Genomic DNA, 23988 nt, shown 5'->3' with positions numbered 1-23988 from the left:
GTATTGATTCAATCTAAAATTCTGATCTCAATGCAAATGGAATAATGGCTATACACAGTATTCTGTTTCTTTAGCCTGACGTCCTGGAACAGTTACAGAGCCTGAAGGAGCTATGGATGGACAATAACTCAATACAGACATTACCTGGGGTAAGAATCTACACCACATCATCTGAATTCTATTACCTTGCAACCTGAACACTTATTTGTATGTAGTTTAGGTTTTTTGATACTTTACCTTAACAATAGACCTGTCAGAAGGAATTTTTTGTTGATTCAATAATTATGTACCACACTGTACCACCACACCCACCATGGTAACACCAATCCTATCTGCAGTCCTCGTTATACCTACCTGGCTGTGTTTCTGGGGAATTGACTCTAAGTTACAGATCAACATAGAGCCACGTACAGATGTTCCCTCTTTTGCAAGGTCATCTGCAGCCTACTTGTTCCACAGAGCTGGCACTGCAGTAGGGGCAATGTTTTTGCTTCTGCCTCCTTCCAGTCTCGGGATCATCTCAACGATAAGTCACTGCACTGTCCACAATGTCCAGTGTCCACAGTCTGATGCGTTGATCAGCATAACCAGCTATTTTATCTCCTTTGCTACTGACTAGCATCAGGAGCATGATTGTCTATGCACTGCTGTACTTCCCAAAGAGCCAGCAGCAGATGTGCAACAAGTTGCTTGGGAGCACTTCATGGCATACGTACTTGAGCCATATACTGAGTAATTGGTACCATTGGCAGTTTCCTTAAAGTTTGCCATCTTCTTCTGCTCCCAGAACTTGCAAGTTTTACACTTATTGTTGAACCTACCCACTATTTCCTGCCAGCCATACTGCAGTGCTGTTTTCTGTGAAAAATGCCCTGGAATTCTGAACAGGGCAATCCGCCTGAGACTCACCTCATGCAGCGTTACATCCATCTTTTTACCCATCAGACAGGAGATTCAGATAGTACACTGTTCCATCACTTGAGCACAGACTCCTTTTCTTGTCTCCATATATATTTTTGGCCCCTACAATCTTTATAAAGGCTTTTAAAATGTTCATATATTTCATGCAGTCTTTATAAAGTTACCTTCATCAGTCATCATCATAGGCAGTCCCTCGAATGAGGAATGACTTGCTTCCACATCAAAAGGGATGAGTTCACTGATGTTTCAATGGAGGACCTGATATTCCAGTCCTGAACTCCAGGGATGGAAGATGCCTGTGCGTGGATTTTTTTAACGTATGGTGACCGTTGCACATCAGCCACCTCACGGGATTGACAGAGCTAAGCCTTTATCCAGTGGCAAGAGTAAACCAGGAAACTGAAGACCTGCTCTGCTGCACGGACCTAGTGCGCACACATATCGCAGTGTGGGCTGACCTGTGCTGCCCCTGGGCACTCAGCTCTTCTGGGCCCTGCACCCTCATTTGTCGCACCTCCGCCATGATCTCTCGCCACTGCTCTCACCACTCCTCCTTTATAAAGGCTGTAAAAAAGTATATCCCCATATATATGACCATTTGCCTTTAAGTGGCCACGTCCTTTTAAATTTTCCCACAATGCAATTGGACTTGTTTCCCACATTACAACAGTGGTTACACTCCAAAAGTATTTCATTGGCTGAAAAGTGCTTTGAAACATCCGGTGGTCGTGAAAGGTATTATATAAATGCAAGTCTTTCTTTCCCTGCCTCCCAATAAAGGGCTCATCGTGCCACACACAATACCGGCCAAGAATTCACCATCATTAATCAGAATATATTAAATCGGCTGATCATGAGAAATCCTGCCAAGTCAGCATTCAGATAATGTGGTGTGTACAAAGCCCACTGCACTTCAGTCCAATTTATTTAGTGACACTGCATACAAAATCCCCCCTCATATATTTATGAATCCTGCAGTATACCCCCCAAAAATTGCACATTGTTTTCATAATCCCTTCAACATCCGAAATCTGGATTTTCTGCTAAAATGCATTGGAATTCTGCCTTTTTCTGGAACAGTTTTAAACAATGCATTCTTAATAATTGAAAAGATTAGCAAAATTGTTTTTTTATATATTTGGAAACGAGGCAGAAAGCCATGGTTGTCATGGTAATTAGAAGGAAGGAGTGATCTTTTTCAACATGACTAAGAATCATCACAGCAATGCTTGTAAGAAAATGGATGAAAGGTTCAGCAAACACCTTTCATAACAGACAGCATCCCTTTAATATACACTTACATTTTATTGTTAATTTTATTACTTAAGAATTAATAGAAAATGACATACCTATATTTTCTATTTATGAATTTCCATACCAAAATGTACAGCTAATTTTATTCCATTTACACAGCAGTGACAATGTTTTGCATTGCACTCAGCGGGCTAATTTTTCCCAAAAGCCAATTAATTCTTAGCTTCTCTACCTTCTCCCCTGCTCAAATTTGTGCAACATATTCTGCTGAGGTGCACCATGGTGGAGGTGTTGGAAATCACTTAGGACATTCAGTGCAGGCATATGTTTGTGAAATTTCATTGAAATTATCCTGTAATTGCTAAGAAAGAAATTAATAAATATTTGATCAAATGGAGACTGGGTAGTTCAGTAGTTTAGCACATTGTCCTTTCACCTTTAGAATTTTGTTACAAATCCAATTTAGTTTGCTGAGATGAAAATTTCCCCTCTTTCTGCTTGCAGTAAGGATTCCACGCAAAATAAGTTTGAGCAGTCTCAACCCAGTTCAAACTGAATTTCAAACCGCAGCAAATAACCCATATTTCAATTTGAATTGAAATTAAATTGGCAATCTCACTGAGAGGAAATACAAGGATGATTGCTGTGTAAAATGAAAATGTTACAGTGGTACAGTCGGAAATGCATTGGTTAAGACAATGGTTAAGAGCAGAGGTAGTTTTACTTTACATCTACTATATCTGTTCCAGGAATGCTTGATGCTAACACTTGGTAACAAACAGATGTGAAATAGGATGGAAACCCTGGGCAATCCTAACTTTGAGGAGCACAAAAAAAAATCACAAAAAATTGTACAGCTCAGTCCTGAGATATGGAACTTTGATGTATTGAATATCTCAGTATATTGATGTTTTGTCCTGCTCTTGGTCTATCAGATCAAATTATATAGAATTTTGCTTTGATACGTTGAAGCAAAACCTGACTATATTGAATTTGTGGTTGCACTCAGCTGCTGTGTTCAGCTGCTCCTGGGCCAGACCCTTTATCCTGGACTTTCCAGCAGATCTCACACTGTCCCAAGCTGCTACACCAATCTGCACTGTTATAAAACCTGACCTGTTTCGCGCAGTATAAAGGCTGTGTTCTCCAACAAAGGCTGATAACTGCTTATGTCCCAATGGGGATAGTTGATAAAATTTGGGTTGTGGTAGTGAATTACACAGACTAGGAAGCTCCCAGAAATGATCCCAGCTTGGTGCCAGTTTTGCTAATCTCATCCAGGACATCCCTAGGAACAGTACAATTGGTCACAGTATCCCTAGGTGAGGGGAGGGAAAAATCAAAACTCTCATTCCTGACCATTGTCCAGTAACTCCTACTGGTAAGTGCAGATTGTGTGCGGACAGGGTCAGGCCTACCTGTAGGGGAATCTATACTCCCCTCCTTGCAAGCTATTTCTTTCTCTGTGAAAAGAGCAGTCTGTGCCAAATTGGCTATTTCAAAATTCAAAGTTTGCGTTTTCAAACAGATTAGGGAGGGTGATCCTTAGTCTGTCTGAATTAGCCAGAGTAATAGCTTCAGCAACAATAGCAATGACAGCAATTTGCAATTATGTAGTGATTTCAACATAGAAAATCATCTCAAGGTGCTTCACAGAGGTGTAAAGAAAAAATGGGCATCAAGTCAAAGAAAGAAATATTGGAAGCGATGACCAAAAGCTTGGTCAAAGAAGTGTGTTTTAAGGAGGGTTTTAAAGTGGGAGGGGAGGGATGAACAGGCAGAGATTGACACTAAGAATTCCAGAATGTGGTGCCTAGATGGCTAAAGGCACAACCACCAATATTGGGTTGAAAGGACGGGTCTTGCACATGAGGTTAGAGTCAGCGGAATAGTGGGCCAGAAATTAGCCAGCCTAACGCACGTTTTAACGCCATTTTTTCATGTTAAAGTATCTTTCTGGTGTTAAAAAATTTAATGACATTTTACTTATTTGGGCAGTGCTTTAACACCGTCGTTAAAAAATAACGACTGCCTTTTTTCAAAACCGTTTTTGTGACGTCACTAGGTGTCAAAAATAACGATATCGCCGTTTTTGTGAATTTACCCAATAATTACATTTTTAAAGACATTGATAAATACTGCACAAGAAAAGCTTGTCTTACCTGGTCGAGTCGGATCAAAATCGTCGCTAACGGCGCCATCTTGGAAAACGAAGCTACAGTTGAGTGCATTAAAGCTTTTGGAGGGAAGGCTGTGTTTTACAGATTGAGCTTTTTGTGAGTTTTTAATTCATTTTTAAGGACATTTAAGGACATTCAAGGACATTTTAAGAATGGGGCCTATTCTATCTGTGCCATATTTGCTGACTGCTTATGCTATCCAGCAGAGAGCTAGAAGAAGGCTTATTCGACAGCATTATCAGCGTAATCAAAGAGGTCACTTATGGGGAGGAAGCCTTACCCCAACGAGTTTACAGGGAGAAGCATTCATATCTGCACCTGTCTGAGGCGCAGTGCGTTAGAAGGCTGTGCTTTCGAAAAGAGATGGTCACAGAGATATGCCAATTCATAAAGGCAGACATACAGCCTATAAGCGTGAGGAGGACTGCACTGCCCGTCAAGGTCAAGGTGACTGCTGCACTTGCCTTCTATGCCTCTGGCTCCTTTCAGGCATCAGCAGAGGACATATGCTGCATCTCGCAGTATGCTACACATTGCTGCATTCGCCAGGTGACTGCTGCACTGTTTGCACACAGGAAGGACTTCATCAACTTCCCAATGATCAGGGAGGCACAGAATGAGAGGGCTCTAGACTTTGCACGAATAGCTGGCTTCCCCAAGGTACAGGCTGCCATTGACCGTACGCACAACACCTTGCGAGCCCTTTTGAGGATCCAGATGTTTACCGAAACCGAAAGGGATTCCACTCGCTGAACATACAGATCGTCTGCGACCATACTCAGCGTATCATGGCAGTAAATGCAAAATTTCCCAGGAGCATCCATGATGCTTTCATGTTAAGTGCAAGCACTGTCTTACAGCTGTTTGAGCATCAGCCAGAAGGCCAGAGCTGGATGTTGAGAGACAAAGGTTACGGGCTCGCCACCTGGCTCATGACTCCCCTCCGTAAACCGCAGATAGAAGGCGAGCGTAGCTGCAATATCTGCCATATAGCCACACGCAACATCGTCGAGAAGACAATTGGAGTGCTAAAGCAGCGCTTCCGATGCCTGGACCACTCTGGAGGCTCCCTGCAATACTCCCCTCAGCAGGTCGATGAATTCAATGTGGTGTGCTGCATGCTACACAACTTAGCCATCATGAGGGAACAGAATTTGCCACTGGAGATTGCAGAGCACCTCAGGAGGGGTGGGGGGAGGGGGCGCGGGAGGAGGAGGAGGAGGAGGAGGAGGACGAGGAACCCATGCCACTACTACCACCCCCTGGCAGACACGGGAGGAGGCCTCATGGACCTTATGCCATTGCAAGAGCCTTGCATCAGCAACTGATACTTCACCGCTTTGCATGAAGGCTGAATGGCACATTTCATCATTGACTGCCCACTGTATCCTACCATGTTGACAATTTCCCCCATGTTATTCTGCGAATGAGACACTGCATAAGTTTGGTTTAGTTGAAAAAACAACTTGAAATTTATTAAACATTTGTACACTAGTACTTAAAAGCAACTTTCTTAACTTTAATAAAACATTTTTGTACTATATTAAACGTTTAAATTAATGTCACTTAAATAACAATAAAGCAAACAACCAACCACAACAACAACAAAAGAAGAATAAAAGAACAGCAAAACAACAACAACCACAGAAGCAAACAAACTTCAGCTGCAGCCACCTCTCTCCACCCCACAGCCACCCCTAATTTAACCCCCCACCCCCCACCTCCCCGGCTCCTTCTTGCCTTGGCATTAGTCTTGCCCATTACCGCAGGCTTAACCCTAGTCTCGGTGACCCTAAGCTGTCTTTTAGTAGATTTGGGGGTAAGGCGTGCACTTGTTGGGGAAACAGACAAAGTAGACGGCAATGGAAGCCCTCGAACACCTGGGCCTGCGGAAGGCCCGGCTTCGGACACTCCAGTCTGTTGCTCAAATGCACACTGTCTGGTAAGGTTGGTCTGGGGATTGGAGTGGAATCAGTCCAGACCCGTCAATTGCCGCTGGGCATTGACAGCTTCAGTGTTTTCACGCGTTGTAGCTACTATCTACGACATGCCCTCCCTAATCTCTGCAGATAGTACTGCTATTCTTGGCAAAATGCCCTCCCTAATGTCAGCAAATAGTGCTGCAATGCTTCCCGAGATCCCACCCATCGCCTCAAGGAGCGATTCGGTGAGTTGGACACTCTCCCCAGTCGTTCCCATCAAATCTACCACTTCCCATTCAGGCTGCATTTCGTCAGAGTGGTCTTGATGTCTCAGCATCCACGCAGACGCCAGACGGCCTGCTGCTGCCCTGGGTGTGGTTTCCTGCAACCCACTGGGACCCGGGACCTCGCATGGTGGATAACCGTGAAATGTCCTCTCTTGCATAGTGCTGGCTGCAGATGTAGCCCTTTGTGCCTGCGTGGCATCCTCCAAAGTCAACAACACCATCTCCCCCTCCTCCTCCCCCACCCCCACCATATCCAGTTGTCCTCCTCCTCCTGTGGAAGTTGGTCAGGATGACTGAGGTCGGCGTCATCCAATTCCATTTGTCGCGAGCTTGGATGTTTCTGAATCATCTGCAAAATATAAAAGAACAGACGACTGGTTAGCAGCAGGGGAGGAGGCAGAGTGACATGAGTCGGCTCACATAGCACAAGCTCATTTGAAGGACCACGATGAATGACAGTACATCGCATAAACCGAAGTTTAGCCCACACAGTAATTAACATTGAGCCAATCCAGACTGTGGATTTTGCAGGACTTACTACTGTCACTCCTGAACATGGGCTCAGCATCCGCACAGGTGGTCAATCTCTGCAACACACCAATCAGACATGCAACACGCTTTCAAAATGTGTGAGTGGGAGCAGTATTGCCAGATCGCCACCAGTTTTCTGCTGCTGTCGCCGGTTCTGGAACAACTTTCTCTGTAGAGATGACAATAGAAATTTTTAAGAGAGGAGCCTTCTGCTGTCATGGCACACACAAATAGTCATCAAAGCATTTATATCATATGTGTTTAATTAAGTGATCTATATAATGTCCCTTTACTTGCACGTTGTTCATAACGAAAACATGGAAGTGCAGTGCAGAAAAAAAGCAGTCTTTATAATGTGCGATGGTCAGAAGCCTTGCAATACCAAAATGGGTCACAGTTACAATTTAAGTAATTGGAGTGCATAAATAAAAATATTACTAACTCTGGCTATCCCGCAAATGTCATGCCACCTCTTCCTCCACTGGTGATAGGTCCTCCTGACGGAGTCCACAGAAGTAACCTGCTCAGCAATGCGTTTCCATGCTTCTACCATTGCAAATGGGTGCAGTTTCCCTTTACCCTTCTTTCCAATTTGGCCCCATCCTTTCTCTACAGCGCCTATCAGGGCTTAATTTGAGTCCTGGGTAAACCTCCTAGCCCTCTTCCTTCCCAAATCACCCTGCATTTTTGTTCTTGCAGCAACGTTGTGGAAGAATGGAGAACTATCCTAGAACTTTAAATTCCTTTAAAAATGGCTGATTCAGACCTGGAAGTGTACTGCGCATGCGCGGGCACACCTGTTACGTGAGAAACAGACAAAATTTATTTTTTTCTGCGCATGCGCAGAACGGCTGTTTTTTTAAATCACAAAATATTTCATTTTTGTCATTAAAAACAGCATTTTTTTTAATGCTTCGCCAAAAGTTACAAAACATTTGGCGAAATTCAAGCGTATTTTTTTTTGGCATTATTTCGGCAACAAAAAAAGTCGTTAACCGCAAATAATGTCAAAAAATGGTGATATCATTATTTGGGCAAACTCTAGCCCAGAGAGTTTTTCTGGGGGAGGTTAAAGAAATAGGAAGGAATGGATTTAAAACACAAGGGTGAAAATTTAAATGTGAGGGAGATCAGATGGCCATGTAGATCGGTGAGAACACAGGTGATGTAAGAGTGGAACTTGCTGCAGGATAGGATACAGGCAGCGTTTGGGAGAGTTAAAGACAGGAGGAGCAGCAAGTATTCTACAGATAGCCTCATTGTCATTGAGATAGGTGAAGAAAAAGCTCACCCAGGGTTCCTGCTGCTGATCACTATCCAGTGACATGTATAGGACATGTATGAGTGTGGTCAAGTGTAACCTGTCGACACTCACTGTCTAAGCACATTCTCGAAGACTGGCCGCTTAGTTAAGGTACCAGATCCTGGAACCCGTACCCCAGCAAAATTCATGGGGCCCGAATTTGATGAAGGCCTCCGCCCACCCAAGTGTCGCCCAAAGGACCGCCGATGGCTGCTGAGGTATCTGACGGTACTTTGAACAGGGTTTTCATCGGAGAGGTCCCTTGAAGGTCGGCGAGCCGCAAATGAACGACGTATGCCGCCAATCTGGGCATCAGCCGGCGGGAGCTCTCTTTCTCGGCGGCAAAGGCACTTGCCGCCCAAGTGCCGCCAAAGATAGAGTCGGACTCATGGAGGGTCGAAGTGCTGAAAAGCAAAAGCATTAAAAAAAAACATCTGAAGACCTTCTGGGGACCCCATCCAGGTAAGTCGCTGTGGGAATTTTTTTTTTTTAAAAAGATTACTAACCTTTTTTTCAGGATCTTCCTACCTACCTTCGGGGACAGGCCAGCCTCCAGCCAGCGGTCCACCCCCGTTCTGGCTCCGACTCCTGCCGACTCCCGCCCACACCAATCTGACAGCTCAGCGGGCGGGAGGTCACTTACGTCACTCGCCCGACCGCTGACGTCAGCGGGCGGTTCCCGACGGCTCTCCCCTCCCACCTGCTCCAGCCCACCTCGAAAGTGGCACTGGGCGGATCTGCACAAGGAATGTCGGTGGCAGTCGGCGGCAATGGGCGGTAAGGTGAGCAAATTCGGGCCCATGGTCTTCAGGAGGAGGGGAAAGAAAGTAGGAGGGGGAAATAAAAGTTAAAAATGATTTTAAAATGAATGTGAAACATATTACATATCTTTACGTATTTTGCATTTTCTCAGCCTTTAGCAAAGTTGAAACATCTGACATACTTGGATATGTCGAAGAATAGAATAGAAACCATTGAGTCAGATATTTCTGGATGCGAAGGCCTGGAGGACTTCCTGCTTTCATCCAATATGCTGCAACAGCTGCCCGACTCCATAGGTAGGAACAATGTTACCATTTTGCATTAATTTCAATCAGCAACAATTCTGAGTCCATGACTGTTTTTAAAAAAAATTTGGAGGGGGAACAGAGAATGACTCATAAAAGGAAGTCGTATCAGGTTACCATGGCTCAGCAGATAAATGCAATGCCTTCCTAATGCATGCAGATTAGGAAAATCCTATTTTTGGTCTCTGGCCTGTTCTGAGTTAGGTGATTTCAGACCACCCAGTTAAGGATGGGAAAATCAGTCAGAGTTCCAAGGGAACGGTAGCACAGTGGTTATGTTACTGGATTAGTAAGCGAGAGGTGTGGACTAATGTGATCCAGAGACGTGAGTTCAAATCTCATCATGGTAGCTGTGGAATTTAAATTCAATGAAATAAATCTGGAATAAAAATCTAGTATCAGTAATGGATATTGAATGCTGGGTTGTCATAAAAACCCATCTGTTTAACTATGTCCTTTAGGAAAGGAAATCTGCCATCCTTACCCAATCTGCCTATATGTGACTCTGACCACATATCAATGTGGTTGACTCTTAACTGTCCTCTGAAATGGCCCAGCAAGGGCAATTAGATGAGCAATAAATGCTGGCCTTGCCAGTGACACCCACATGTCATGTGCAAATTTTTAAAAATTGTGTCTATGTGGACATTGGATTGAGAATGGAATCAGGTTCATCAACTTGAAGACAATGTCTATGTCTGGGCTTATGGATAATGATGAATCAGCATTATCCATAAGCCCAGCATGAGTCAGTGGGGCCAAAATTGGACTGTGTCAGCCGTGACTCAGTGGTTAGCACTCTCACCTCTGAGTCAAAGGCTGTGGGTTCTGTATGATATCACACATTCTACAAGATGGTTCCAATACCCTTTTATTATTATACATCAGGACTTGCATTACCACAGTAGTCCACGAGGTAGAGCAGTAGTCTACTAGATGGAGCTATATTACACTTCTCCCTCCTTAATGAAAAGGTAATTATAACAAAATAATCATCATACATAACTTGCATGGTTATACACAACAAAAGATATGGGCCTAGAAATTCCATTTTTGGTCATAGCGGTATTTTTCCGCCAAAAATACCGCTATGACTCTGCTATGATTTCGACTCTGCTAACATTCAGGAAAAAATCCACCCAGCAGTAAAAATCGGCATTGCACGCGGATTCACGGTGCAAACTGTCGGTAAAATATGATCAATGTGAACAAACCTAATCATTCCATGATCAAACATCTTGACCAAATATGTGCGAGGACCACATATCTTTACTATTCTTCCTGGTAACCAGTTTAACCATTTATGATGATGGTCCTTCACTCTCAGCTTCTGATTCATTTTCACACTTCTCTCTCTTATTATACCTGTTTCATGATTCTCTTTTTGTCTTAATTGTTTCCCTTCTACTGATTGTGCCAAATTTGGCTTTAACAACAAAAGGAACCTGGTTCATGGCTGTTGTTTGAAAACAACTCTGCTGGTTCTACCAGTAGTTGTATGAGGAGTATTACAATAAGTAATTAGAAAATTTGCTAATTTGTGGTCCAATGACAGCTGCCGTTTCTTTGGATTTGGATCCAACATTTGCTTGATGAGGGCACATTTTACACTTTGTACTGTGTGCTCTGCTGCACCATTTGAAGCAGGGTGTTACAGTGGAACTTTGGTATATTTCACACCATTTCTGCTCGTGAACTGTGCAAATTCTTCTGAAAAACAAATTGCGGCCCATTATCAGATACAATTTCTTCTGGGAGGCCATATGAAGAAAACAATACTGTTTTACTTGTTATTTTCTGCATCGGAAACACCTCAACCCACTTTGAGTGGCTATCAATCACAATGAACGATTGCTGTCCTTCTAGTTCAGCAAAATCTACATGTAGCATTTGCCACACCCTGGGTGGCCATTTCCATGGCTGTATTGGTACTGATACTGGTTTCTTGCTTACCGATTGACATGTTGTACACTGACTAACAGTGTACTATATGTGCTAGATTTTCTATTTTTGCATGCATAACGCCCACTTAACGTCCATTTTAACACTTACAGGACGTGTAATGCCCAGATATCGTCCATTTAGCCACAAAATGGAAACTGGCACCCATTTCTCGGTCACTTATCGGCGAGCGTTACTTTTCGCATGTGCGTAACATCGAGAAAAAATAATACCGCCTGCCCACTTGTTTTGGGCGGAATCATCAGAATGGGTGATCCCAACGCCCATAATATCGCCCAGCATTATTTTCGGCACGTAATTAATGCTGAGATTTAATAATACCGCCCGGCCACTGTTTTTTGTTGTAAAGATCACATTTGCCGAAATTAACGGCCAGTATATTGCCCATCTTTACTTTCGGCACCTCGCATACATCTCACCGACAATATCGCTCGCTGAAAAAAACACTGGGAAAAAGTGGAACTAACCGGAACTATTCACAGCTTATGGACTCCATGTTCTAAATCACGTGTTGCATTATTTAAAAGACTGCTCTGCTTCAATCTCGGGGGAGTTCGGATGTACTCTGGAGGTCTTTGGAGATGATGTGAACATTTGAAAAAACATCTTATCAAACTGTGGATGATTGGAATTTACTAGGTGTCTTAGTGGGGACATTCATTCTTTGTGAACAATCGGTGGAAAACAGATAGCTATTGGAATGGGGCCTGTCCTTTCTCATCCTCTCTTGATGACCACTGACTTGCTGCAGACTCGAGATGGCAGAAGGTATACTCGACAGCATCATGTGCCCAATGTAAGACATGACAGACTGATGAGGAGGACCAGATATTACACCCCCCGCAAATACAGGGAGAAGCAGTCTTACCTCAACTTGTGCGACACCACCTGCCTTCAGAGACTGCACTTCCACAAATAAGTTATCAGTGAGATATGCCAGCTCACAAAGGAAGATCTGCAGCCTGCCAGCACCATCAGGACTGCACTGTCCGTCAAGGTCAAAGTCACCGCGGCACTGTTGTTCTACGTGACAGGTTCTTTTCAGGCTTCAGCTGGCGACATTTGGGGTATGTCTCAGCATGCCACACATTGCTGCATTAGATGGGTCACTGAAGCCCTATACACACGCAGGATGGACTTTATCAGCTTCCCTGTGACCAGGGAGGCTCAAACTGAGAGGGCTCTAGGATTCTCCAGAATGATTCTCCAGAATACAAAGAATGACTAAAAAAATGATTAAGAAAGGGAAGATAGACTATGAAAGTAAACTAGCACGAAATATAAAAACAGATAGCAAGAGTTTCTATAGATATATAAAAAGGAAAGAGTGTCAAAGTAAATGGTCCTTTAGAGGACGAGATTGGGGAATTAGTAATGGGGATCATGGAGATGGCAGAAACTCTGAACAAATATTTTGTATCAGTCTTTACGGTAGAGGACATTAACAATATCCCAACCGTGGATAGTCAAGGGGCTTTATGGGGGCAGGAACTTAACACAATTACAATCATTAAGGAGGTGGTACTCAGTAAGATAATGGGACTAAAGGCGGATAAATTCCCTGGACCTGATGGATTGCATCCTAGGGTCTTAAGAGAAGTAACGGCAGGGATAGTGAATGCATTGATTGTAATTTACCAAAATTCCCTGGATTCTGGGGAGGTCCCAGCAGATTGGAAAACTGCAAATGTAACGCCCCTATTTTATAAAGGAGGCAGACAAAAAGCAGGAAACTATAGACCCATTAGCCAAACATCTGTGGTTGGGAAAATGTTGGAGTCCATTATTAAAGAAGCAGTAGCAGGACATTTGGAAAAGTATAATTCAGTCAGGTAGAGTCAGCATGGATTTATTAAGGGGAAGTCATGTTTGACAAATTTGCTGGAATTCTTTGAGGATGTAACGAATAGGGTGGATAAAGGGGAAACCAGGATGTGGTGTATTCGGACTTCCAGAAGGCATTCGACAAAATGCCACATAAAAGGTTACTGCAGAAGATAAAAGTTCATGGGGTTGGGGGTAATATATTAGCATGGATAGAGGATTAGCTAACTAACAGAAAACATAGCGTTGGAATAAATGGTTCATTTTTGGGTTGGCAATCAGTAACTAGTGGGGTGCCGCAACTATTTACAAACTATATTAATGACTTGGAAGAAAGGACCGAGTGTAAGGTAGCCAAGTTTGCTGACTATACAAAGATCGGAGGAAAAGCAGTGTGTGTCGAGGACACAAAAAATCTGCAAAAGGACATAGACAGGCTAAGTGAGTAGGCAAAAATTTGGCAGATGGAGTATAATGTTGGAAAGTGTGAGGTCATGCACCTTGGCAGAAAAAAATCAAAGAGCAAATTATTATTTAAATGGAGAAAAATTGTAAAGTGCTGCAGTACTGTGGGACCTGGGGTACTTGTGCATGAAACACAAAAGGTTAGTGCAGGTACAGCAAGTGATCAGGAAGGCCAATGGAATGTTGGCCTTTATTGCAAAGAGGATGGAGTATAAAAGCAGGGAAGTCTTGCTACAGCTATACAGGGTATTGGTGAGGCAACACCTGGAATACTGCGTGCAGTTTTGGATTCCATATTTATGAAAGGATATACTTGCTTTGGAGGCAGTTCAGAGAAGGTTCACTGATTCCGGAGTTGAGGGGATTGACTTATGAGGAAAGGTTGAATAGGTTGGGCCTCTACACATTGGAATTCAGAAGAATGAGAGGTGATCTTATCGAAACGTATAAGATTATGAGAGGGCTTGACAAGGTGGATGCAGAGAGGATGTTTCCACTGATGGGGGAGACTAGAACTAGAGAGCATAATCTTAGAATAAGGGGCCGCCCATTTAAAACTGAGAGGAGGAGAAATTTCTTCTCTCAGAGGGTTGTAAATCTGTGGAATTCGCTGCCTCTGAGAGTTGTGGAAGCTGTTACATTGAATAAATTTAACACAGAGATAGGCAGTTTCTTAACTGATAAGGGAATAAGGGATTATGGTGAGCGGGCAGGGAATTGGAGCTGAGTCCATGATCGGATCAGCCATAATCGTATTAAATGGCGGAGCAGACTCGAGGGGCCGTATGGCCTACTCCTTCTCCTATTTCTTATGTTCTTATGTTCTTATGGACAGCTTTGAGCAATGTGTTGTCCCAGACACCGATAGCATGATTTCAATGCGCTGTTACCTTGGCCACTTGCTGAGGCCTTGGGGCCCAACTGCCTTTTACTTTTAATCTGCAGGTGATTCACCTCAGTTGTCTGATGACTGGAAATGGTGTGAAATTCTCAGGCTTATTGGTCGGCCATATCCATCAACAGTCTGACAAGCTAAATCAAAAATCAAGTTAGGGGTTGTCAACAATTTTCTTCTGATTACTTCATTTTTCATCCCATAATAAAGCGGTCATGCAATGCTTGGTCCTGAAAGTTTCTGAAATGACAGTGAATGACACTGAAACCCTCATCAATGAATTGATCTCGTATTCCAAAACAATAACTTTCAGCAATTTCCAGGGGCTCAAGACTGTAGTGCTATTCTAACTTGGCTAGAATCTCTGTCAGTGGCGAGTCCTTTGGCTTGATGGAAACAAGCACATTTTTCAGGGTCTCATACACCTCGGGACTTGCTTCGGTCAAGAAAATAGCCCTTTTTTTTTCTAACACCTCCCTACAGTTTTCATCATAAGGGCATTTGATGATACAATTTGCGGTGAAAAACATTTCTAGCCACTCCACATATGCTACAGAAGTCTCCAGGTTGCACTGGAGCTCACCCAAGCGGCCTATTATTCCCATAGGCGCAGCCATCTGGACTCTGGCAATGTCAACAGTGTGCTTGAAATTTACCTTGGATTTTTAGCTGTACTGAAAAACAAAGAATCTCTCAAAGTCTCTGTTGTTTGGCAGGAATCATCCACCAACAAAAATTTCAGCTAAGGAATCCAGAAATCCTATCGTCATTCGCCAATGTGATATTTTCTTTCTGACATCACAAACACAAACATACTACGAGATGGCTCAAATACATCATGTGACCTGTCATATGACTCTTCTATTATTATACATCAGGACTTGCATTACCTCAAAAGTCCACTAGGTGAAGCTATATTATAGGTTCAAGTCCTACTTCAGGGGTCTTGAGCATATAAATCTATGCTGACATTCCAGTGTAGTGCTGAGGGAGCCACTGTCTGAGGTGCCGTTTTTCAAATGAGACGTTAAACCGAGGCTCCGTCTGCTCTCTCAAATGGACGTAAAGGATCCCTTGGCACTATTTCGAAGAAGAGCAGGGGAGGTATCCCCCGGTGTCCTGGCCAACATTTATCCCTCAATCAACATAACAAAGATTATCTGGTCGTTATCGCATTGCTGTTTGCTTGTGTGCAAATTGGCTACCACATTTCCCACTTTGCAACAGCGACTACACTCCAAAATTACTTCATTGGCTGTAAAGCGCTTTGAGACATCCGGTGATCGTGAAAGACGCGATATAAATCCAAGTCTTTCTTTTTTTCTTTCTGGAGGCGCTGACGGGACGTGAAACTGTTTTTGCCTGGGGCGCTGCCGGCTCCTGCAAAATTGTGCGGAGATTAGTGGAGGCACGAACATGGTAACGCCGCGCCCCACTAGTAGCGCCTCAGGCCACCACACCTCCAGCGATGATGTCGTTGCCGTGCTCAGTCACCCCTTTCCACCCCACGCCGGAAATTGCCTAGCACCCAGTGAGGCTGCTGTGGGCAATGGGTGCCGGGCTGTGGACAAGGCACCACACAACCCTAGTGACCCAGTGGAGGCCATCAAAGGGCTGCAGAGTTCACAGCAGCCTTCCCCTTTAACGGAAGGGGAGGGGCGTTGAAACGCTACCTTGCATAACCCAATTTTGCCCCCAGTAAATTTAGTACAGAAATTGAATTTTCTTTAAGTTTATGTTTTTATATACAGAATGACAGATTGAATTGTCTTACAGGACAGTAGCTACAAGTTAAGATTGGGACAATGTTAATAAACTGCTCAAGCTATGCTCTCATAGTTTACAATATTATCTCAACCTCCATCTATCCCCTCCCAATGTGGTACTGACTTGTAACACACTGAAGACTGTAATCCTATTATATGTAGAAGAAACATAGTTGTGTGACATTTTTGTACATTTACATCATTATTTGAAATACATGTGAAAATTGGTTTCTTTATAATGGTGACCTTTTATTACATCAAGATGAAACTTAATAGCAGAAGAAAAATAGGAAGGGACTACAACTATGAATATAAATTCATAGGAGATGCACAACTGAAAGAAAAAGGGCAATAAATTTAGCTCCATAGCACTCGGTTTTTCGGCACTACGGTGCTGTTTTGTGTCCAAAGTAGCGTCCAAGCAGCGCATGTGAACTTGTTGTGCAGGCTGTGCCAGACACTACTTTAGTGAAGGCAGTAGTGTCTGGGGAGTGCAGCTGGGAGTATGCGCCGTAAGTATGCAGAGGAGGCAGATTATGACGTCAATCAGTTTGTAACACTCATTTGATGCCAGTGCTGCCATTTTTGACCTCAACGCTGGAGCCCTCTCTTAATCTTGCACAGTTGAACATGCGTTCAGCAGCACGAAGGACCCCCATCAGTGCTATTTAAAGGGAGCATTACATACTTACAGGTTAGTTGCTAAATGATTTCTACTAGCTGTTGCTGAGTTTGTACGTGTTTGGTGCTTTCTAAACTTCTTTAAAGTTGCCTAAAGTCTACAAGGCGTGGTGTGGCACGTGCTCAAGGACTTGGTCCTGATTGCAAGGGGTCTGCTCAGACCAGTTGCTCCCAGACATGGGTGCAGTAGTTTGTATCCCCCTTGGCCTGCAGCATGACAGAGAGAAAGAACAGAAGTGACGCAGAACAGGACAAGCTGCTACAAGAGGCAGGAGGAGGAGGGCGAGAAGGGCTCTCAGCAATAGGCCATATCCACCCAGGGTCTTCAGAGAGTAATTCTCCTACCTCAAACTCAGTGAGGAACAGTATATGCGATGTCTCTGTTTTACAAAGGAAGTGCTCACAGCAATCTGCCAGATGCTGCAGGCAAACTTTCAGCCACAGTCCAGGGCAAGGACAGCATTGCCAATGGCGGTAAAGGTGACCGTGGCCTTGAATTTCTTTGCGCCGGGCTCCTTCTAGGCTGGAGCAAGCAACCATTTGTAACATCTCCCAGTTCCACTCCTGCATAAGGAAGATGAGTGAGGCTGTATATATAAGGAGAGCTGAAAACATTTCATTTTCTCTTGCCAGAGAGAAGCAGGCGGAGCAAGCCGCACCACCTTAGCATGAGCTGTCTGCCTGACAGGCAGCAACAAGGGCCCTGGCAGAGTGGGCAAATGCTGTCATCCTGAGAGAGGACAAGCAGGTTCATCCGCCACAGAGCCACTGCAATTCTCCGGGGTGGTGCCTCAGCAATCCTAGGAATCTGCTGGAGGGTAGATTGCTGTACTAGTGTGACACCCTGCAAGCTCTTTACAACACTGGTAAACCCAGCCATGATGGCAGCAGTCTGTGCTTATGTGGCAGCAAGCTGAGCTTGCATGACTTCAGTCTGAGCTTCAGACATTGGGTGGCTTCTGCTTGTGCTGCAATGTAAGCTGAGACGTCAGCCATCAGATGATGGTTGGGTCCACAAGTGCGCTAATGGATTAGCCTACCCCTTCCATGCTGGAAAGGATGGCCTCCAAGCTCTGCACAAAGCCCTCTGCAAGGTTGGAGCTGGATTCCTCCATGCTCCTTACATTGCATTCAGACTTTCTAGCTGGCCTGCCAATGCACCAAGCATTTCATTGTGCATACTCATCAGACTTCTTCTGCAGCTTGCCCCATCGAAGTCCTCATCAAAGTCGTCTGCAGCAGAACTTGTGTGCGACTCTACCCTCCGGCGAGCTGGCACCTGTGCTACCCTTTCCCTCTGCCCTGGTTGCAGGCCACTCATGCCCGGTGTCGCTCCACATGAAGATGCCGCATTTAATCTATCCTTGAAAATACGCAGAGTGTCAGTATCTGAGCTGATGTCTGGAAGTATGAAATCGAATTACGGTGCTGTGTTCTGCATCACTGCATTTTAACTCTTACATTTCATACTACTCCGCCAGTGCCTGACCAGATTGCAGTTCTTGGCTATCTGAAAGGAGAAAGACAAAAGGATATGGTTGTGGTGAGGGGAGTGGGGGAAGCAAGAGGTGCATGCTTACACCATCTGCAGCTTTTAAATCCGAATAATTTGTGGGATAAGGGGGAGATGGGATGTGAGGAGGATTAGGTATAAGGATAAGGTAATCTTCATTGCTGGCCATGACATCAGCAATGTTCCTCCCAATAATGCCCAGCACTGACTCCTCCTTCAAGGTAAGGTTCTGCAGGCGTGCCTGTGCCCCTTTGGGTAGCCCTTGCTATCTCCTGTTCTGCGCCTTCTCCTGCAAGAAAGATGGAAGTGTGTCATTGAGTGTGGTGCAGTGTGTTTGGTTGATGTGGCTACCATGGTTGAATAGCTGGCAGAGTGTGCATGCTGTGAGATGTGGGTGTGAGGCTTGCTACAGTGCTAAGTGTGTGAGGGTGAGGTGAAATTATGAATGTTAGGTATATGAGTCGTGATTGATAGAGATTGTTGGTAGATTAGTGAAGAGGGGTGGTGAATTGAGCAGCATGTGAGCCTAGTGGTTCAGTTATAAGGATATGGCATTTGAAGATGAATTCACTGACCTTGACCACTCGTGTGAGGTCATTAAACTTCTTGCGTCACTGCATCCAGGTCCTCAGGGCTACACTGTTTGCTTTCTGGTCCCAATGCCTCCTCACAGTTTGTCTGCCAGGCCTCCTGCCCCCATCCCCACCTCATTGATAGAGCACCTCTCTTCTCCTGTCCACTTCCTTTACCAAGGCCCCAGCGTTGCATCTGAAAATCTGGGAGCTCTTTCTTTGCCATGTTGCGCTATCACTCAGCCGCCTTGCTCCTCAGTCTATTTCCCAGTTACTTCCACCACCTGCTGAAGTCAGAATGCATCTCCTCTTTAAGAGTTGCAGACTGCCTTTAAGAAGTGCAGGCTAACTTTAATTGTTGCTAGCCTCACACAAACTTGGGGCCTCCTGCTGAGACGCTAAGTCACTGAATAGCCTGTTTAATGCTTCCTTATGGCTACACTCTTTTTAATTAGCAGGAAGCACAAAGTTTGCATGCTGCCTGCTTCAGATTCATCAGGCACGGTCTAATTGCGATACCCATCCCCGTTTTCGGGCCTTATCCAATTTCTAGCCTAAGCTTAATAAAACAGCGCCATCTGTTGGTTTAGTAACATTTTGGTAACCAGAGATTATGAGATACTTTTACAGTATTTGTAGGGTTTCTACACATTGTATGTACATTATGTAGAGCTGACTTCCCATAATTTCTATACATTACCTGCGCAGATTGGCTAATGTTAAAGGAGCATGCTGGTAATGCAGGGTGGGCTATAGAGCGATGTAGCAGCTCTTAAAGGGTTGTTTTAAATTTTAAAAATTTCTGATAGCAGTTCACTACGGTAGAAAGGAAAGGAGCAAGTGTGCTCCTCTTGAGGACACAGCTCTGGAGGTATCACTCCGGGAGGTGCTGCAAAAGGGGGTTGGCTCTTTCGAGCTGTGAGGCATCCTCCAATCAGGAACACAGTTTGAAATTATTCCACAGAGCTGGCCATGTCAGTTAATAAAGGTTTCTGGACTCAAAAATTGCCACAGTAAGTGTGCTCACACTTTGACTATTTTTAGTAAATTGCTTTATGATGAATGCAAACAAGAGTTCACTCTTGCATTGGTGCTGTTTCGTTGAGACAGCATGCAAAGCACTCAGGCAACCTTTCAGCTCTGTGACACATGCACATCCATGTCCATGTTGCTGCAGGGACTACTTCATTGCTGGTACAGAAATATGCTTCGAATGCCATCCATAAATCTTGCAAGTTAGGAGCACCAGGCATCCTCCAAACACTAGCTACCTGTTTGCTGCATTTTCATGGACATACACAGGTGACATATTGGCTAGGCACTTTGGAGACATGGGGCGAAAACCTTCACTTTTTTTGCCTGCTTAACGCCCACTTAACGGCCATTTAACCACTGAAATGACGTATAATGCCCAGATATCACCCATTTTGGCACAAAATGGAAACTGACGGGCTTTTTTAGGAGACTTATTGCCAAGCGTTATTTTCCTAATGGGCTTAACGGCGAGGAAAAATATTACCGTCCGGCCACTTTTTTGGGGCGGAATCAGCAGAATGGGCAATTTCAACGCCCATATTATCGCCCAGTGTTACTTTCCTCACGGAATTAATGCCGAGATTCAATAATAACACCCGGCGACTGTTTTTTGTCATAAAGAGCATATTTATCAAAACTAGCAGCCATGGAGATTGCCCACCGTCAATTTTGCCACCTCGCACACATATCACTCAAAATATCGTCCGCTCAAAAAACCGCCCACAAAAAGTGGAACTAACCAGGATGGACGCCAGCGGTGTGGCTGGCATTTGTTAAATCCCACTCTTACGTGAAGTGCTGATATCGGAAAGATTTGCCTGAAAGAGCGTTGATGTGAGTGACAACGCTGACACACTGCTGTGTGTGTGAAGCTCAGACATCAATGGTGCCCATCACCTTGGTGCCAGTTAAAGTTTATATTGATTGATGTTAAGTTGTATTTAACCCTTTCACGGTAAGGAATCACCAGTGTGTAATGGTCCAGTTATCTGAGACAATGCGCAACAAGGTTATGTTCAATAACAAAAGTTTAATACCAACATTGGTCTGAAATCATAAGTATCACAGCCAATAACACCCAACTCCTGCCCACATCCCACTTTTTCCACCATTGACATAAATCACATGGTCAACATGTCCAGCAACATAGAATACAAAGGCAAACAGGAACCTGGTCCCCAGCCCTCACACATTGCAACAAATTGCATACACCCAGATGGAGATATAACACAGCCATCACCTGCGCACATGCACCTCACTTTCCTTCCCCCCTCTCTTTCTTCTCCCCAACTCTATCCCTTCCCCTTCTTGCTCCTTAGCGCCTGGCCGAGGAGCTCCTCAGGCGGTGCCCCATTGGGGGGGATGAAAGCAGATGCGGTGGTTGCACGGGTGCGAGAGAAGGGGGTGTAGAGGGGGTAACATTCTCTGATGCAGAAACAGGATCTTGGTCCTTGCTCGCATCTATCGTTCGCAGTTGTGGTGCGGAACCTCGGGGTGAAGTGCCGCGCTCTGGGACCACTGGGAGGGCTGAGGCAGCATTGTTCCTGGCTATTGCATCCAGGGACTCCGCCATGCGCGGACTGTACTCGGACATGGTAGCCAGATGTCAGGATATGTCCCCCAAAGCTTTGATGAGCTGGTCACCAATGTCTACAGTCCTCCTGGACAACTGTACCATATCTCCACTGTCATGCCGCGCTCGTGGAACAGACCTGCCGTGTCCACGAGGCCTCTGCGGGGTCGGCGCCGTCCTGGGGACAAATGGGGTGCCCTGTGGAGAAGTGTTTGGGGCCAGCACCTCCAGAGTGGATGGAGGCGGGAATGATCGGAGGACCAATAAATGGCCATGGGATGGAATGGGTTCTGGAGCATGGCGATGCAGGTTCTTCGAAGTCCGCGCTCTCATCCGTCGAGAACACACTCAGCGGATTGACGGGTGGCAATCGGAGCTCCTCAGCACCAGCTGTAGTAGGATCATCCGCCAACTCCTGCCCCACACCCCCACCTTCTGGCCTCTGTGGCCTTACCTGGGGCCGTGCTGCTGACTGAGCTGCAAGACACAAATGAGGTTGTTAGAGGAGAAGGGGGTGCTAGAGTGATAAGGTGAGTCCAGCGCTACACACAGTATATGCACGACAAAAGCACCACCGCTCTCAAAATCATCGCAGACATCACACTTCTTGACGATCAACACATTGTAGATTGCAATGATTTTCATTAGGCCAGCATTATTTCGATGACATGTTTAGAAATCATCCATCATATATGATTGGTCGGATATGAGTTGCTGTGGCATATATTGGGCCCAAGTTTCCACAAGAAAAATAACGGGAGCCCCTCCGAGAGGGGCGCCCGTTTTTCGCGCCTAAAACAGCGCCTAAAAAAATCCTCGGTATTCTCCACCTACTTACAGGTCCTCTGGCCCTCGGCGCAGCCAGCACGAGCTGTGGGGGGGCGGAGCTAGTCCCGGCGCTGAAAACAGTGCCGGGACCTCTGTACATGCACGCTCCAGGCGCCGAACTGTGTGGGAGGGGCCCGAAGCACGCAGCCCCTAGCCCTGGCCCAATGGCCTCACTGGGGCTGCGTGAATGAGGCTCCTCCCACGGCCAGCTCCTGCTCCTCCCCCCCGACCAGACCCGACACTCGCTCCCCCCCCTACACCTCCGCCGACCCGACCCGACCTGACCCGACACCCGCTCCCCCAACCCCCGACCCGAGACCCGACACTCGCTCCCCCCCGCCCCTCCGTCGACCAGACCCGACCCGACACCCACTCCGACCCGACACTGGCTCCACCCCCCCCCCCCGCCCAGACCCGACACCCGCTCCCCCCCCTCCGCACCGACCTGAGACCCGACACCCGCTCCCCCCGCCCCGCCCCGACCCGACACCCGCTCCCCCCCCTCCCCGACCAGACGCACGCTCCCCCCGACCCGAGACCCGACACCTGCTTCCCCCCGCCCCGCCCCGACCCGACACCCGCTCCCCCCCCTCCCCGACCAGACGCACGCTCCCCCCGACCCGAGACCCGACACCTGCTTCCCCCCGCCCCGCCCCGACTCGACACCCACTCCCCCCCCTCCCCGACCAGACACCCGCTCCCCCCGACCCGAGACCCGACACCCGCTCCCCCCGCCCCGCCCCGACCCGACACCCGCTCCCCCCCCTCCCCGACCAGACGCACGCTCCCCCCGACCCGAGACCCGACACCCGCTCCCCCCGCCCCGCCCCGACCCGACACCCGCTCCCCCCCCTCCCCGACCAGACGCACGCTCCCCCCGACCCGAGACCCGACACCTGCTTCCCCCCGCCCCGCCCCGACTCGACACCCGCTCCCCCCCCTCCCCGACCAGACACCCGCTCCCCCCGACCCGAGACCCGACACCCGCTCCCCCCGCCCCGCCCCGACCCGACACCCGCTCCCCCCCTCCCCGACCAGACACCCGCTCCCCCCGACCCGAGACCCGACACCCGCTCCACCCGCCCCGCCCCGCCCCGCCCCGACCCGACACCCGCTCCCCCTCCCCCGCCCCGGACCCGAGACCCGCTCCCCCCCCCCCCCCCCCCCCGCCGCCCCGACCCGAGACCCGACACCTGCTTCCCCCCCACGCCCCGACTCGACACCCACACCCCCCCGCCCCGGACGCGAGACCCGATCCCCGCTCCGAGACCCGCTCCCCCCCTCACTCCCTCTCTCCCCCTCCCCCTCCCTCTCTCCCCCTCCCCTCCTTCCTCTCCCCCTCCCCCTCCCTCCCTCTCTCCCTCCCCCCTCCCTCCCTCTCTCCCTCCCCCCCCTCCCTCTCTCCCCCC

General features: G+C 46.7%; 1 protein-coding gene across 1 annotated transcript in view; it reads left to right on the top strand.

Moving 5' to 3' along the window:
• lrrc7 (leucine rich repeat containing 7) overlaps window positions 1–23988 on the top strand; it is a 480097-nt gene that overhangs the window by 239632 nt on the left and 216477 nt on the right. The window contains exons 7-8 of the mRNA XM_070886128.1: window positions 75–149; window positions 9312–9456. Of these exons, the coding sequence (XP_070742229.1) occupies window positions 75–149; window positions 9312–9456 (220 nt within the window). The remainder of the gene's footprint in view (window positions 1–74; window positions 150–9311; window positions 9457–23988) is intronic.

This window comes from Pristiophorus japonicus, chromosome 8 (genome assembly GCF_044704955.1).
Source record: "Pristiophorus japonicus isolate sPriJap1 chromosome 8, sPriJap1.hap1, whole genome shotgun sequence".
NCBI lineage: Eukaryota > Metazoa > Chordata > Chondrichthyes > Pristiophoridae > Pristiophorus > Pristiophorus japonicus.
Note: the sequence above shows the minus strand (reverse complement) of the source record. Positions and strands in the feature narration are given on the sequence as shown.